The following is a 13,995-nucleotide window of genomic DNA, read 5'->3' as shown; positions in this document are numbered from 1 at the left end:
AGAGGCTTTTCATTTTTCAATTCTTGTTTATTGTTTTGTTGTATGTTACAAAATAATTGGTATGGATAAAAACAGCATTTTCTGTATGGCAACACTAGTAGAAATGTTTACAGACAAGCATCACTAATTGTAAAAAAAAAAGAAAAAAAAAGAAAAGAAAATTTGAACAATAAAACAAAACAATAAAGAACAAAACATCCTCACGTCAGTGTGCAAACAGTTTATACAGACAGAAACACTCCCATCTCTGGTTGCATTTCCTGATAAATTATTTAAATAGCATATATCTACACACATGAAATTATCTCTTAAAATAGCAAATAGAAACTTAACAATAATTTATCCATTAAAAAAGCACTGGACATATATAAAGCATGACATATTCATAAAAAACTGTCTCCCATTCATTTTCTTTACTGCTGGGGATTTCTCTGCTACAAAAAATATTTTATAATATGTACAGCATGAAAAAATATTTGTACTACAGTAACTCTAAAAAAAAAAACAAAAAAAAAAAACAATGTTAACCAATTTGTATTCTGCTGCTAAAATGTACGTACTTATGTTTTGTTGGTTTCAATTATACAACAGTAATGAGGTAATATTTGTACATCAAAGTTTCCTTTGCTGTTATTTTCCTTTCAGAAATGTAAAGAAATGTACAGGCACACAAGTCATACATACTGCATGGAAGAATGCTGCTTCAAGATATGTTTTACAGCTATATGAATTTTTGGAATGGAGGAGGCAAAGGGCATAACACTGCAATTTCAGCAGAGAGGACTAAAGTTTGTCCTTGTTTCCAGTTTCACTTGGGCTGGTGGGGAATACTTGTTTTTATCACTAACTGACAACTCGGAACACCAAAATTCTGTGCCTAAAAAGAACTTGGAAATGCCATAATTCTGTGCCATTTCAACCAATAGAGAACTAACTTAATAAATAAGGAGTTATTTACAAAATTATAAACTGCATTACTTTCTAGACTAATTTGATAACTGCTTTGATAGTCTGAACCAAGTGCTCCACTCCAAGCCTCTTTCTAACCCTCACCAAGCAATAAATATCTAAATCTTTTCATTTTTAGATGCATCTGGCATCTATAAACACACTTCCCACAAGTGTTTTTGTTTTTTCCAACACTCTTATGACAGGAACTTTTGCAGAGGTAGGCAAAATGGCTCCTGGTCCAGTGTACTTCACTAAGTTTGATTGTCTTTTTTCCATTTCAAATCTGATTTTTGCTTTTTGCTTTATTCAAATGAATAATAATGCCAAGTTTTCTGTGCTTGTTTTTTTTCTACTGGAGAAAAAAGCTAATCAAACCTAACCTGAAAACTGCACTAAATGATGACATAGACCAACACCTGGACCTGGACAGACATGCTCTGCTATTAATGGCCCACCCTTGCCCTAGTTCGTGGACCCTTCCTTTCTTATCTAGTGCCCCGTCTCAAGAAGCTACTTCGGAAATTCAGTCTGACCCTGAGGAAACTATGTTCACTAAACTGAACCTGTTCTATCTAGTGCCAGCCACATTACCACAGCAGCGATGGCCAAAAACATCTAGGTCTAGGCTCTGTAATGCCCATTTAAAAAAAAATTCATTTGGCTCAAAGAGTTCCTCTTTGTTTTCTTTGATTCTGCAAGGACTGCTGGGGCTCTGAAGGTAAAATGGGGAGGTGAAAGATTACAGATATTTGAAAAGCTAGCACGTTCAGCTACATTTTTATATTGAATAATATATATATTTTTATATAGGGTAAGCTGGCTCTTCTTAGAAACATAAAACAGGCACGCAGACAACATTCATACTTTTCCATAGTAACAGTCACTCCATGTTGTCCTTCAACAATCACTTCCAAAGGGTCTCTGACCCATCCTCAGAAAAATAAGATAAAAAGTCTTTTATTGCTTTCTTCATCCTCAAAAAAGTTTGTCCATTTTCAAATTTAGTCCACAGCAGATCTGAGGTTATGTTTTTTAAAAGGAAATACTCTGTCTGTCCATGGGACCTCCATCCAGAAAAAAGGGTAAATTCTGAAGTGCATTGGTGGAAGCCATTTCCAAGCAGAGAAGAGACAGAACCTTCAAGAGAGAGAATGGTCTCCCAGTTCAGCAAAGCAAATTTTCTGCTCAACCTGCTTTTAGTGGAGGGATCTAATCTTCAACTGGTAGTAAGATGGTTTCTGTCCCAGTGTCAATTTACCTTGAAGTTATTCACTTGCTCTTGTTCCACCAATGTGCGTGTTGCAGAAGAAAGATGAAGATAAGATCCCATGACTTGACTTTAAAATACATATTTCTATTTATACTCAATGGTACATTCTTTAGAAAGCCTCTCCCTGGTACAATTATGTATCTGAAAGAAAAAAAGAAGGGATAATGTAGATATTAGTGTGGTTGAATTTTTTTAGATGATCCGTCCAGTATTATGTTGTTAACAAAAAGCAAAACGAGACAGAAAAGGTCTTACCTCTGCATTCATATTTGAGATCTGAGAAGTAAACCATCTCTTGTGAGAAGACAAAGAGTCCTAATCTTCCACCTGCATATGTCTTGTCATAGATGCTTCCAGAATCTGCCATGATTTTCTTGCCTTCATACATAACAACTCTGAAATCATAAGGAAAATTACATGAGATCATGAGATTTTGAGAACTTTTCAGTCTTTCAGTATGAAAGACTAAGCTGAAATGAGGGCCTGACTCAGCTGAATAGTGCTTACCTGATATGTCCTGTCTTTGGCCTGTGAGTCAGGTGCCATCTGTAGGCAGTAAAGTCTTTCCAGCCAATGTTCTTAGGGTCATGCCACAAAGTGCGCACCTATCAAGAAAATGTTGCACAACATCAGTAAATTGTTTCCAGTGTTTTCATCTACTTTCAGAATTTGACATTAGTACATCCTCCATTTTAGTCAAGATCATTTTTTTTACCTGTCCAGCAGTGTCTCCTGTATGCCACAGAGCATTCCTCAGATGTTCTCCTGGTCCAGTGGTAGAGTTGACAACCTTAATGGACAGCCCGGAATATCCCTGAGCTCTTGTGGGTATGTTTGACCAGTAGGTTTGCGTTATCTGTTTCCACATCACCACATAGAAGCGGGCACTAGACTGGTAGCCAAATACGAACCCAGCATAGTCATCATCTCTTTCGGTGTTGATGAAGAAGGTACCGCTGAAGTCCACCGCATTGAACTCATCAAAACCTGAAGAAAACACAAAAAGGTGATGATTTGTCCTAGGGCAACAGGGGTCGGCTGCAAAAAGCAGCTTTGTTTCTTATTTCTGTAAGGTTTTGTATTCAAGGTACATACCAACAGCAATGCCAGGGTCACAGTTGACGGTCTGCACCAGCTCTTTGCCCTGGTGACGTACCACCCAGTTAGGATCAATCTGGGATGTGCCCTTGGGGTCTAGAGGCACCATCTGGAATCTGCGGAAGTCGGTTTCACTAATATCGAAATTCTCAGGACACACATCGTAGATGTCAGGCACGTTGTCCTGGTCAAAGTCATCTTTGCAGATGTCACCACGACCATCACCTGGTGTTCAAAAAAGGCAAAGATTACATTTATCTGCTGTTTTACACACAGGGTATGTTTGCTGTTGTAAGGTCAGTATATAAAGGTAGATTGTTCCTCAAATGTCTATGTTTAACTGCTGTCTACTTTACTCACCATCAGAGTCCAGCTGGTCTGGGTTAAAGGCCAGCCTGCAATTATCTTTTTCATCAGGAATGCCGTCATTGTCATCATCGTGGTCACAGGCATCTCCCTTGCCATCTTTATCATGATCAGCTTGGTTGGCATTGGGGATGTATGGACAGTTGTCCAAGTTGTTCTGATGACCATCTTCATCAATGTCTTGGTTGCTGTCACATTTGTCACCAACTCGGTCTGAATCTGAATCAATCTGTAGGAGGACAAAGATATTTATTTTCAGTCCAAGAATTTGCTATCGTAAAACAGTGCATTTCTGTCATTGCCTGCTTCCTGATTCTTTCATCACTCACATTACAGATGCATAAATGACTATTACCTCTGTTACCCTGCCTAGTTCATCTTATCCAATCTAGTGACCCTTTTGTCTGAGTGTCACCAACTAAGCCCTTTTGAACAGTTGTGGAAGTAGTGCCCCTACAGCAAATAAACCTGTGCCATCACAGTAGGGTGGGACTACACACTGATTTATAGCTGCACAAAGCAGAGGGAGGGGTGCACGTTTTGCTGATTTTCCTCTCCAGGGTAGTCCAGAACAGCCACATTCCTTGACTCCATTAAACCATGGCACAGGTGCAATCTGTGGGGATCGTATGCAGGCAGACGGGCATGACCCTGCAAGTGTGCCCATACCTTTCTAATTAGTTTCATAAGCTCCAATATCTTGCTGACAGACCTTATGACTCATTGAACAGATCTGCCCTACGGGTGAGGATAACATACTACCTTTATATGACCTGACCAATCCCACAACTACTGTTTCTGATTTCTCCAAGGGTAGGAGTCAAGCCATTTTGAGCCATAAATTAAATGGATTCTAGGAAGGACAATGAAGAGAAATTCTCTTTATTGAGATGCTGTGTTTTGCTGTTATCATTTCTTAGGGCACTCACCTGGTCAGGATTATGTTCAAGTGGGCAGTTGTCACACTGGTCTCCAACCCCATCTCGGTCAGTGTCTCTCTGGTCAACATTGTAGACGTAGGGGCAGTTGTCCTTCTCATTTAGAATACCTGTAAAATGACCGTGATTCAGTCAGTCTACCCACCACATACCAAAGGGATTGCGAAAGAACGTTTTTCAGCATTATGTAGTATGTAGCTAGGAAACAGAACAGCAACTTACCATCTCCATCGATGTCCACAGCACAAGCATCACCCTCCCCATTGTTGTCTGTGTCAATCTGGTCAGTGTTGCTGTCATATGGGCAGTTATCACAGATATCTCCAACATCATCACGGTCATAATCGTATTGCGTTGGGTTGTAGATGAACTGGCAGTTGTCCTAGTTTCAGAGAAAACACCTTTAGGTTGCAAAAAATTTACTGCAAATTCTACTCTCTGAAAATCATGGAACGTACATTTTAGGAATGTAACATTCAGGTCCTGTACATTTCGATTTACAGGGAGGTATAGAGAAAAGGTAACTATTTTAGGTCAAATAGTTACAAAATGTAATGTTTATTCAACAAGTTAAGAATGTGGTACTTCAGAGTTTTGTTGCCATTGTGGAATTTGTGGAATTCTTTGAGGAAGTTTTGTTTGCTAGCTGCTTTAGCCCCTCCTCCCACCCCACCTAACCTTTCCCTCAGAATTCATTTTAAATGTAAAACCATACACATATCCAAAGCCCCACAGACCTTGTTCACAAACACACTTTCTTACCCTATCATCAGGGATGCTATCATTGTCATCATCATTATCACAAGCGTCACCAAGTCCATCCTTGTCATAGTCTTCCTGGCCAGAATTGGGAAGGTTTGGACAGTTGTCCTGTAAAGTGAAGAATCCTTGTTAGTCATCAGATCTGTGAGCATTAAGGAAGTGACCGTGCATATTCTACAATCAAAATTATGGTTTAATAGTGTTCATCTGCAGCAATGCATAGCTACCTTCTTGCAGTGGTATGTGGCATTCTCAACGCAGATGAGGTCAGCATTAGGCCAGCCGTCCAAGTCACTGTCCTCCCCACAAATGTGTCCATTTCCAGCATAGCCAGGTTTGCATTCACAACGGAACATGATTTCTGAGAAGTGGCCCAAGTAGATGCAGCGGGCATTCTTGTTGCAGTCGTGACTCCCATCAAGACAAGGGTTACGGGGTTCGCAGACCTGGAGGAGAGATACACACTCACTGTTAACTGGTTTTCACGTATTAGAAGACTGGGCTGCATACACTGTGAATTGTATTAGACACTGTGCAGAAGGGTGTTTTTACTTGCCTGTTTCTTAGCAGTGGCCTCTTCCACACCCCTGCCAAAAGGCTGTGGTCCAGTGAAACGAGGAGGACAGGGTAGGCAGTTGTACCCGGGGTCTGTGTTCTCACACCTGTGTACTCCATTGAGCTCAAAGCAAGCATCTGGAACTTCTTTACACTGTTAATGAGGAGCAAGAGAGTATTTTAATTTCAGAGCCCTTGTTAGTAGGAGATCCCTTGCACTTAGTATAGATCACTCTATATATATCGCCTTGGTTGCTACCTCATCAATATCCTGGCAGGTGACTCCATCTCCAGAGTAGCCTGCTGGGCAATCACCGCATTTCCAGGACCCATCTGGGAAGCTTGTGCATTTAGATCCCGCAAAGCAAGGGTTGGAGAGACACCCATCTGTGGATGAGCACAGAGATTATTAAGACTGGACTGCTCTGATACTGCACACATGGCACTAAAAGAATTCTGAAAGGTGTAAATGGAGAATATAGAAATTTATGCTTACCAATGGGACAGTCCTGCTTGTTGCAGAGCTGGGTTGCCTTTTCGTCACCCACACAATCCTTTCCACCATATTTGGGAGACGGATCATTGCAGATACGTTTGCGAGTCTGGACGCCTCCACCACAGGTGACAGTACAAGTATCCCACAGGGACCAGGGTCCCCATTTTCCATTTACTGAAGGAGTGAAAGAAAAAGATATGAGCACATGTGCATACATAATATCAATAAGGGGTTTGTTGCATGCTTTGTACTGAAATTTAACTTACTTGGACATGGAGATTTCTGGCACGGCTCAGTCTGTCTTCCTTCTCCCTGACAGTCCCTGCCACCCAACTGGGGTGTTGGCGAGTTGCAGAGGCGAATACGGGTGATGACGCCATCACCGCAGGTAACCGAGCAGGTGGACCAGGGAGACCAGTGGCTCCAGCCACCATCCTGTTTGACTGATGATAAAAGACCAGATATCACATTTCAGAACTTACATAAGAGAGAATTAATCCAGGAAGAGAGGGGTAAAAGAGGTCCGGCAAGTGCACAGTACTCACATCGCTTGTCGCATTCCTGAGGATAGCAGTCCCGCGTCTGCACAGAGGTGCCCTCACAGTTGTTGTTGATACGATCGCAGGAGCGGCCGCGCTGCTGAATGCCTCTTCCACAGGACACTGAACAATGGGTCCATTCAGACCAGGGGGACCAGCTGTCATCAGCATAGTCACTCTCTGGGGGAAGACAATGGGAGAGCTATTCCTCCTTTCCAGAGCCCAAAAGAAAAGCTTTTAAAGGAAAGCCCTAATGGGCTCCCTTTAGCCCGGGCAACTTGAGACAAGCCACTCCACGGACGGCAGAATGTGATGTACTGAGTCGAAAATGGAAAGTCAAGTGGCATAGGTTTGGCACATACGGATGCCCTTTGGATTGTCATGTGAAAATGAATTCATGCACAGCACAGCAAACGACATGTGACAAAGTTGGGCCCTTTGTATTTACAAATGCAATACTCTTTTTAGTTTACTCAATTTTATCATCTTTAAAAAATCTTCAAATTGTGATGTTACATTTATTTTTGATCATTCTGTTTTACGGAAGTTTCAGTGATTTCTTGCTACATTTGCCATAGAACTGTACTTACGGGTTCCACACCGTGGGCAGCATTCTCCATCTGGAACAGTGGCATTGGTGCAGGGGATCAATGGGCATGATTTCTTGCGACACACAGTAGCAGAGTTCTGTGAAGAGGAATGCTGGGATTAGCAGGGCCCCAGTGTATAGATATGATGGCAATAGCAGGCATGCAGCAAAGCTGGATCGTTAACTTATTACTGAGCAAAAAGGCCTCTGCTCCACCAGAACTGACTGCTGTGTTTGGGAACAAAGAAGTGATCTTTGGCTAGTGGAAGGGTGTCCTGCAGAGCAACAGCCATGCTCTGTGGACCTGCTCAAAGGTTACAGCAAGTAGTCTCAGAGTGAGCAGGAAGAGGCTATGACTGGGCTGAAAGCCCCAATGAACCACACCAAGATTTGCCAGCAGCATTGTTCAGCTCTATCCTTTTGGGGGCACAAAAGCGGCAGGTAATGCTCCAAAAACCCTTTCCAATTAAATGGTAAAATTCTTGACATTGTACCAATTTGGGTAGCCTCCATATCCCCTTACATATACAGAGTATATGAGTAATTAACTTGGTTAATTTAGTGGACCTTTGTGAGAATTCCTCATTAAATATTCTGGTAATGTGCTGCAGAACCGACTCATCCACGGTCACAGACCATTTAAATTTACATATAAAGGTTAATTATTTCAGGCATTGTTAAATTACTGCCATATGTCTGCCATAGCAATTGCTAGATTAAAAAGCCCACACCCCTCAAGTGTGATGAGTACATGCCTGTATATTCAATTGGGGCCTTACCTGACAAGTGCACTCAGTGCAGCCATCCACCGTCCATTCATCATTATTCTCGTGTCTAATTCCATTGTGGATACAGACTCCTCGGGTCAAGTCAAGGTAGGTCATGAGCACATCTTTATCTTTAGTCTTAAAGATGAAGAGAACAAGGAACATCTTAGGAAACTACTGTAGAGGTATCATTTAGCCAGTTTAAAACTATTCAGATGTCTTTGATAGAAATTGCCAAGTAACAGGAGTAGTTGTTTGAATAAAGTGAAACTAGTATCTGAAAGAAAGTTACACCAAACTGGATTTATAAATGAATATACATCCCGTTATGTGTCAGATCTCAGAGAGCTGAGCTACAGTAGCCTGGCAGGATCACTCCAGAGAGGCAGTGTTTAAACAACTGTAGCCTGCTCAGATATATTCTCTAACAAAGTTTATATGAGTTCAATTCAGAACAAATGTTCTCTATGAGAGTTAATGGTACTTTATCAGAGTTGTTTATTGATGTAACATTTTAATCTGAGTTTTCAATATTCCCTTTTTACTGATGACAATTAGAGACAACAATTAGAGCAAGAACAGGGCTGTGTTCTTACCACTTTTTCGAGTTCGTGTGACAGCTTGGTAACAACAGAACCAAGTCCCTTTAGTTCTTTGAACATTCCTGCTAAATCATCACAAGTAAACCCACAAACGGCTTGCAGATCTGTGGAGAAAAAAGTACTCCAAGTTTAACAGCTGTACGCTCAATACATATACATTTATACAACACTGCAATATATTAGCAAAAGCAGCTGAATTATTTCAACTGAGTATAAATGCTTACCTTTTGTTTTGTGGCCAACAAAATTAGTCCTGATTGCAGGGCTGGACCCATTCACTGGATTGTCTAGGGTAATGGTATCAGTCGACATTGCTGGGGAGGACAAAGCATACAGATGTTTTAAAATGCACTTCAAAAAACACAGCTGTGGCAATAAGAAGTGACATGTCCATTTATACTAATAATTCATGGAGAAAAGAGAACAAGGCACCCCCTTGAGTAGCACAGTATATTTACCTTATTACTCATTTGAATGGCTCCAATAAATTCTGAACCATACAGTTTGCACTTTGCCAGAATATTTTTAAGCATGCATGACACACCCTAGAAAAATAGATTTTTTTTCATCTTAGTTTCAGACTTACAGTAATATTAAGATTATTTAGTCATCTTTGGTTTGACTGATTGATTGCATGGTGTTATAATAAGATGCTGGTACACAATTATATCTTTCGATATTTGTGCAAAGAATCTAAAGGTGATTTGGGTGGTCAAGATTATCTGCCAAATGCCACTTAATTGTTCCCTTGCCATTCCTGGATGAACTAGCATGATAAAATAGTTTAGCAACTAAATTGTCAATAACAGTTTTATCAGTTTATTTTCACTTACCACTCTGACATCCTTTGTTTCGCATAATATCTTGCAAAGTAGTTCCAAAAACAAAGCGCACATTCTGGAGCACCCCCTGTAAAGGTCAATCAACATTTAGCCATAATCTGGATAATGCTCTCCTCTTATACGGTAACACACACACACACACACACCTCAAAATACAAATTCGCCTTGGCTACAAATCACAAACGAGAAACGAACATAAGAAATGTGACAGCAGACTATACTCATGACTGAATATCCGTAGACTTGAATGCGTAATCTTAAATGCATTTACACGCATATATAACATTTTGATAACAGATAATTTAATCAATTTCAGTTCAGAACAGATAATAATTCAGTTTCATTATCATGAGCTTACCATGAATCTGTCTTTCACAGCTCCCTTTCCAATTCTCAGACGAGCAATGTCCGGAACCTCCTGGGTCAAGATCTTGTTGATGGGCAAGTCCATTTCCCTGTTATCGATCTCTTCGCAACCAACAAATAACTGAGCGCGGTCCTCTTGTACGAAAAGGGTAATGTTCTTCCAGTGGCCCGTCGCCAGATCCGCCTCTTCGAAGGACCCCAACTGTTGCTTGTTTTCAGTGGAGTAAACCACGTCCAATGTTTTAGCCTTGCCATTGGAAACTATTTCAAATATGGGTCCGGAGCCGTCATTCTTCTCAACGGTCAAGATACTGCCCCTGGTTCGCTTGAACTGCTTGAAGTTCACTAAGAGAAGAAATCCCTTCTCTGCATGGATGGAATCAATTAGGTCCCTGAAGGTGTTCTCGGGAACTGGGGGGATCAGGTCCGGATTCAGAATTTTATAAGCGGGGCTGTAGGGGTCTGCGCCTTTAACCAGACTCACCCCGTGGTTCCTCTTGGGGACCTTCACTATTTCAAACAGGTCATATACACTATTGTCGTCTCCGCTTTCTGTGGAAAAAGTGATGACAGTGTATTCATAGCAGAAATAATTTAGGCTTAGGCTACTTCAATGCCACGGTCCAAAGTAATAAAAACAAGTTAAAAAAAAAAAAAAAACAGACATGTGCTCTGGAATTGTTGCAGTAGCCTACATCCTAAGTGTAAGAGAATTACGAACAAGTTCTTCATGCATATTCTTACCTGCAACTCTGCTGCCCTCACAGTTCAACAGCATCAGCAGCAATAATACTCCCGGCAGTTTCATTACGATACTTCCGTTCTTTTAACTTCTGAAAAATAAAACATCATAATCCTACAATTAGTAAATGAAATCAACTACATTCAGAAATTCCTCGTAAGTTAAAATTAATAGAACAAATATGAGAAAACAAGTAGAATTTAGCATATATCCTACATTTTAATCAAATGAATCTCGCTAATATATTGTAATGGTGAAAAGAAAAAAATAAAATAAAACTACAGTCATTATCTCCCTACCTGTGCCGCAAAAAGTTATTAGAAGTGCTAAATCCAAAAATACAGAGAAATCAGAAGAAAAATCCTTAAGATTCGTAACTGGCTCCTTTTCTTCTGTGCGTTTGAAAACTCCCAGTAACAGTGCAGTCTTTCTTATGGTCTACTATAAATTAATTACTTTTCTTCTTTGTCCTATCTTTCAGAGATGCTCAGACTTAACTATAACCACCCAGGACAAAGTGCTATTTAAATAGTTTCATTACATTCCTAAGTCTTGTCTCGCCCAATCAGAGACGGGCAGGAAAAAGGGACGAGCTTATCCACTTACCTCACAACGCGCAGAGAAATATCTGAGACATAGGCTACGCATAAGAAAAAAAAAAGTCAAAGAAAAAAAAAGCGCATTCCAGACTTGAAATTCCATAACCAGATTAATATTTTCATAGACGTACGTGTGCCAGACCACCACTTCCTGTTAAAAGTACATCATCTGTCCGAAATTTCCTGAAATATTTTTTTACTGTCATTTTTGTCCGTTCTCGCAACTTATTACAATGAACTTCAGTTATTACTCAACAAGTTTATTTAAAGACGATTTCTAATAGGTCTATAATTTAAAAGCCCGTCATGAACAAAGTTTGTTAGACCACTATCGCAATACATATACATGGAAGTTAGTATTTAAAAAGTAATGCGACATTTAGTGACCATATTGCTCGAATACACACTTCGGGAGAACTTCTTTATTTGAAAGCATGGGCATTGAATGTATTGTTATTCCCAGTTTGATCACTAGGAGCCGTTATCTGTTCACGTGCGTCATGAATGGACCAGCTTTTAGGCTACACTTTGCGCTTGTACACTGAGCTCTAGCCTCATATAATAGCCTATTATAAAGTAGACTATTTGTATGCATTTTATATGAAATTATTTTTAACCGACACATAGAAAATTGTTTGCCCAGTTCTGCAGAATTTTTAACATAATCCATCATCTGTTATTGTGAATCTAAATTGATAAGTCAAAGAATGAGTGGGAAAAAATATATAAAAAGACAAATACCAAATAGACATATAATTTCTAATATTAACAGGTATTCTGTGAATTAAAAACATTGTCCTATTTAATTTCCATGTTTATATTAATGAGACTTATCATATAATGTAAGATCCATAGGCTATTAATGATTTTTATTCACACTTACTGAAATATTTACCAACTGAGAAATTTTACGAAGAATACACATTTTCACAATAGATTTTACTATGGTAAATAAGTAAATAATGAAATCTTTTATGTTCTCTTATATAATGTAAGGTGTTTTCAGAATGTATATAACCAAGTGAAAGTTATGAAATGTACATGACTCATGCCCTAAGCTTCCAGTGATAGTCTGACCACAACAATTTTTTCCTTGCCTAAATTTAGCAAATATTCCAGGGGGACAAGCTAAGAAATTCAGTCTACTGTGAAAAATGCAGCCGAGCAGAAAAGAAGTTTTAAATAATTGGACTCTGGTAATTAAGAGTCCAGTTTGTAGAAGATTAACAATGTTGTTGTGATGTTCTAGAGTCCTTGTGTTTAATTTGTTATTCATACAACATCAATGAAGATGAAATGCAATAGCTGATCCTTTCCTTCATAAAATATACTATCCATGCCAAAATCAGTTATATTGTGATTTTTAATATAACACTGATCCCCAAATTAATCCTTGATATATACAATTGTGGAGTGAATTGTTTTGCTTTCCACCACCATAACTGCAACATGCTAGAAATTCTGCAGATATGGTAACATGCAAAATCCAGGTACACAACACTAAATTTATATGACGGTTGGAAGCTGTCACATTTGAAAACTGTTTGAGTGAAAGGTAAAGGAAGAACACTCACTGGGGATGGTGTACATGAAACAGATACAAGGTGTGTCTGAACAGTGTGCCGACGTTCCTTTCCAATGTGGGCGAGCGGGAGGGGACTTGAGTGAGAATGTGGTGAACATGCTATTTTATGATGTGTACCACGCAGTAGAAGCAGAAACAGCCCAGCAACACTGTTTACACTTTGGGCTGGAGAGGGGGGGACTGTAGACATGTGACACATGCTGCAGATTAACTAATGACTTCCTCTTTCTTTTAAAAATAACTTTATTATTACATTCTCCAAGTATTCATTTATCTATTGCATATTTACTTCCTTGCCTGTTTGTTTATTTATTTTTTATAAATTTTGTTCCTAACAACGTTTCCTCTCTCATTATCTCTAATTCTTGACTCAAGTTTTTGGGCATTTGAGCAATCAAAAACATGTCTGTGTGAAACACCAATAAAATCGGAAAAAATAATAAAACAGTTTTATTATTTATCTCGCAGCATTGGTCATTTGTCTTGTATTCAAATGTCTAACTCAGGGGTGCCCAATCTTACCTGAAAAGGGTTAATCTGAGACAGGCTTTTATTTTAGTGCAGCACTATGAGACCTGATCCAGCTAATTAACAAATCATGGTCAACAATGAAGTGATAAATACAATCAGGTGTCTTAGCCCTGAGCTAAAACGAAAACCTGCATTCACGCTGGCCCTTTTCAGATAAGACTGGACACCTCTGGTCCAAACAAAAGGAAACATGTTGACTGGCCTGGATTTTAACAGGCCAGTCAATTACTGACATGACACAACTGGGTCAGAAGTTGGACTGGAGTGACCCTCACTAAAAAGGCTATAAATTGACCTAAAGTGAAGCAGTGACCAGTACCAACAAGCAGATCTCAGGAGATCTCTGCAAAGAGGCTCAAGAGTTAGAGGCTGGAATTCCACTCAGAAATGCCTGTCC

General features: G+C 39.6%; 1 protein-coding gene across 1 annotated transcript; it reads right to left on the bottom strand.

Moving 5' to 3' along the window:
• Positions 1–6: 6 nt before the first annotated feature.
• LOC135250509 (thrombospondin-1-like) lies at positions 7–11,396 on the bottom strand. The gene is made up of 23 exons (XM_064326846.1): positions 11,183–11,396; positions 10,886–10,974; positions 10,134–10,693; positions 9,767–9,842; positions 9,158–9,247; positions 8,928–9,037; positions 8,344–8,469; positions 7,566–7,662; positions 6,982–7,155; positions 6,703–6,879; positions 6,437–6,610; positions 6,200–6,327; positions 5,942–6,094; positions 5,613–5,831; positions 5,386–5,493; positions 4,846–5,005; positions 4,615–4,733; positions 3,680–3,914; positions 3,317–3,544; positions 2,937–3,208; positions 2,729–2,826; positions 2,477–2,616; positions 7–2,362 (listed from the first exon to the last, which is right to left on the bottom strand). The coding sequence occupies exons 2-23, from the start codon at positions 10,947–10,949 to the stop codon at positions 2,355–2,357; spliced, it is 3,516 nt and encodes a 1,171-aa protein (XP_064182916.1). The 5' UTR covers positions 10,950–10,974; positions 11,183–11,396; the 3' UTR covers positions 7–2,354.
• Between the last annotated feature and the right edge of the window lie 2,599 nt (positions 11,397–13,995).

This window comes from Anguilla rostrata, chromosome 1, assembly GCF_018555375.3.
Source record: "Anguilla rostrata isolate EN2019 chromosome 1, ASM1855537v3, whole genome shotgun sequence".
NCBI lineage: Eukaryota > Metazoa > Chordata > Actinopteri > Anguilliformes > Anguillidae > Anguilla > Anguilla rostrata.
The sequence above is the reverse complement of the archived record's forward strand: the minus strand, read 5'-3'. Positions and strand labels throughout refer to the sequence as shown.

What these genes read in the sequence shown, in the direction of transcription:
- LOC135250509 (XM_064326846.1), bottom strand. Translation starts at nt 10,949, where the DNA reads ATGAAACTGCCGGGAGTATTATTGCTGCTGATGCTGTTGAACTGTGAG. An exon ending in CTGTGAAAGACAGATTCATG is followed by an intron (nt 9,843 to 10,133) that starts GTAAGCTCATGA and finishes TGACCTTTACAG; the next exon opens with GGGGTGCTCCAGAATGTGCG. An exon ending in TGTTGGCCACAAAACAAAAG is followed by an intron (nt 9,038 to 9,157) that starts GTAAGCATTTAT and finishes TTTTCTCCACAG; the next exon opens with ATCTGCAAGCCGTTTGTGGG.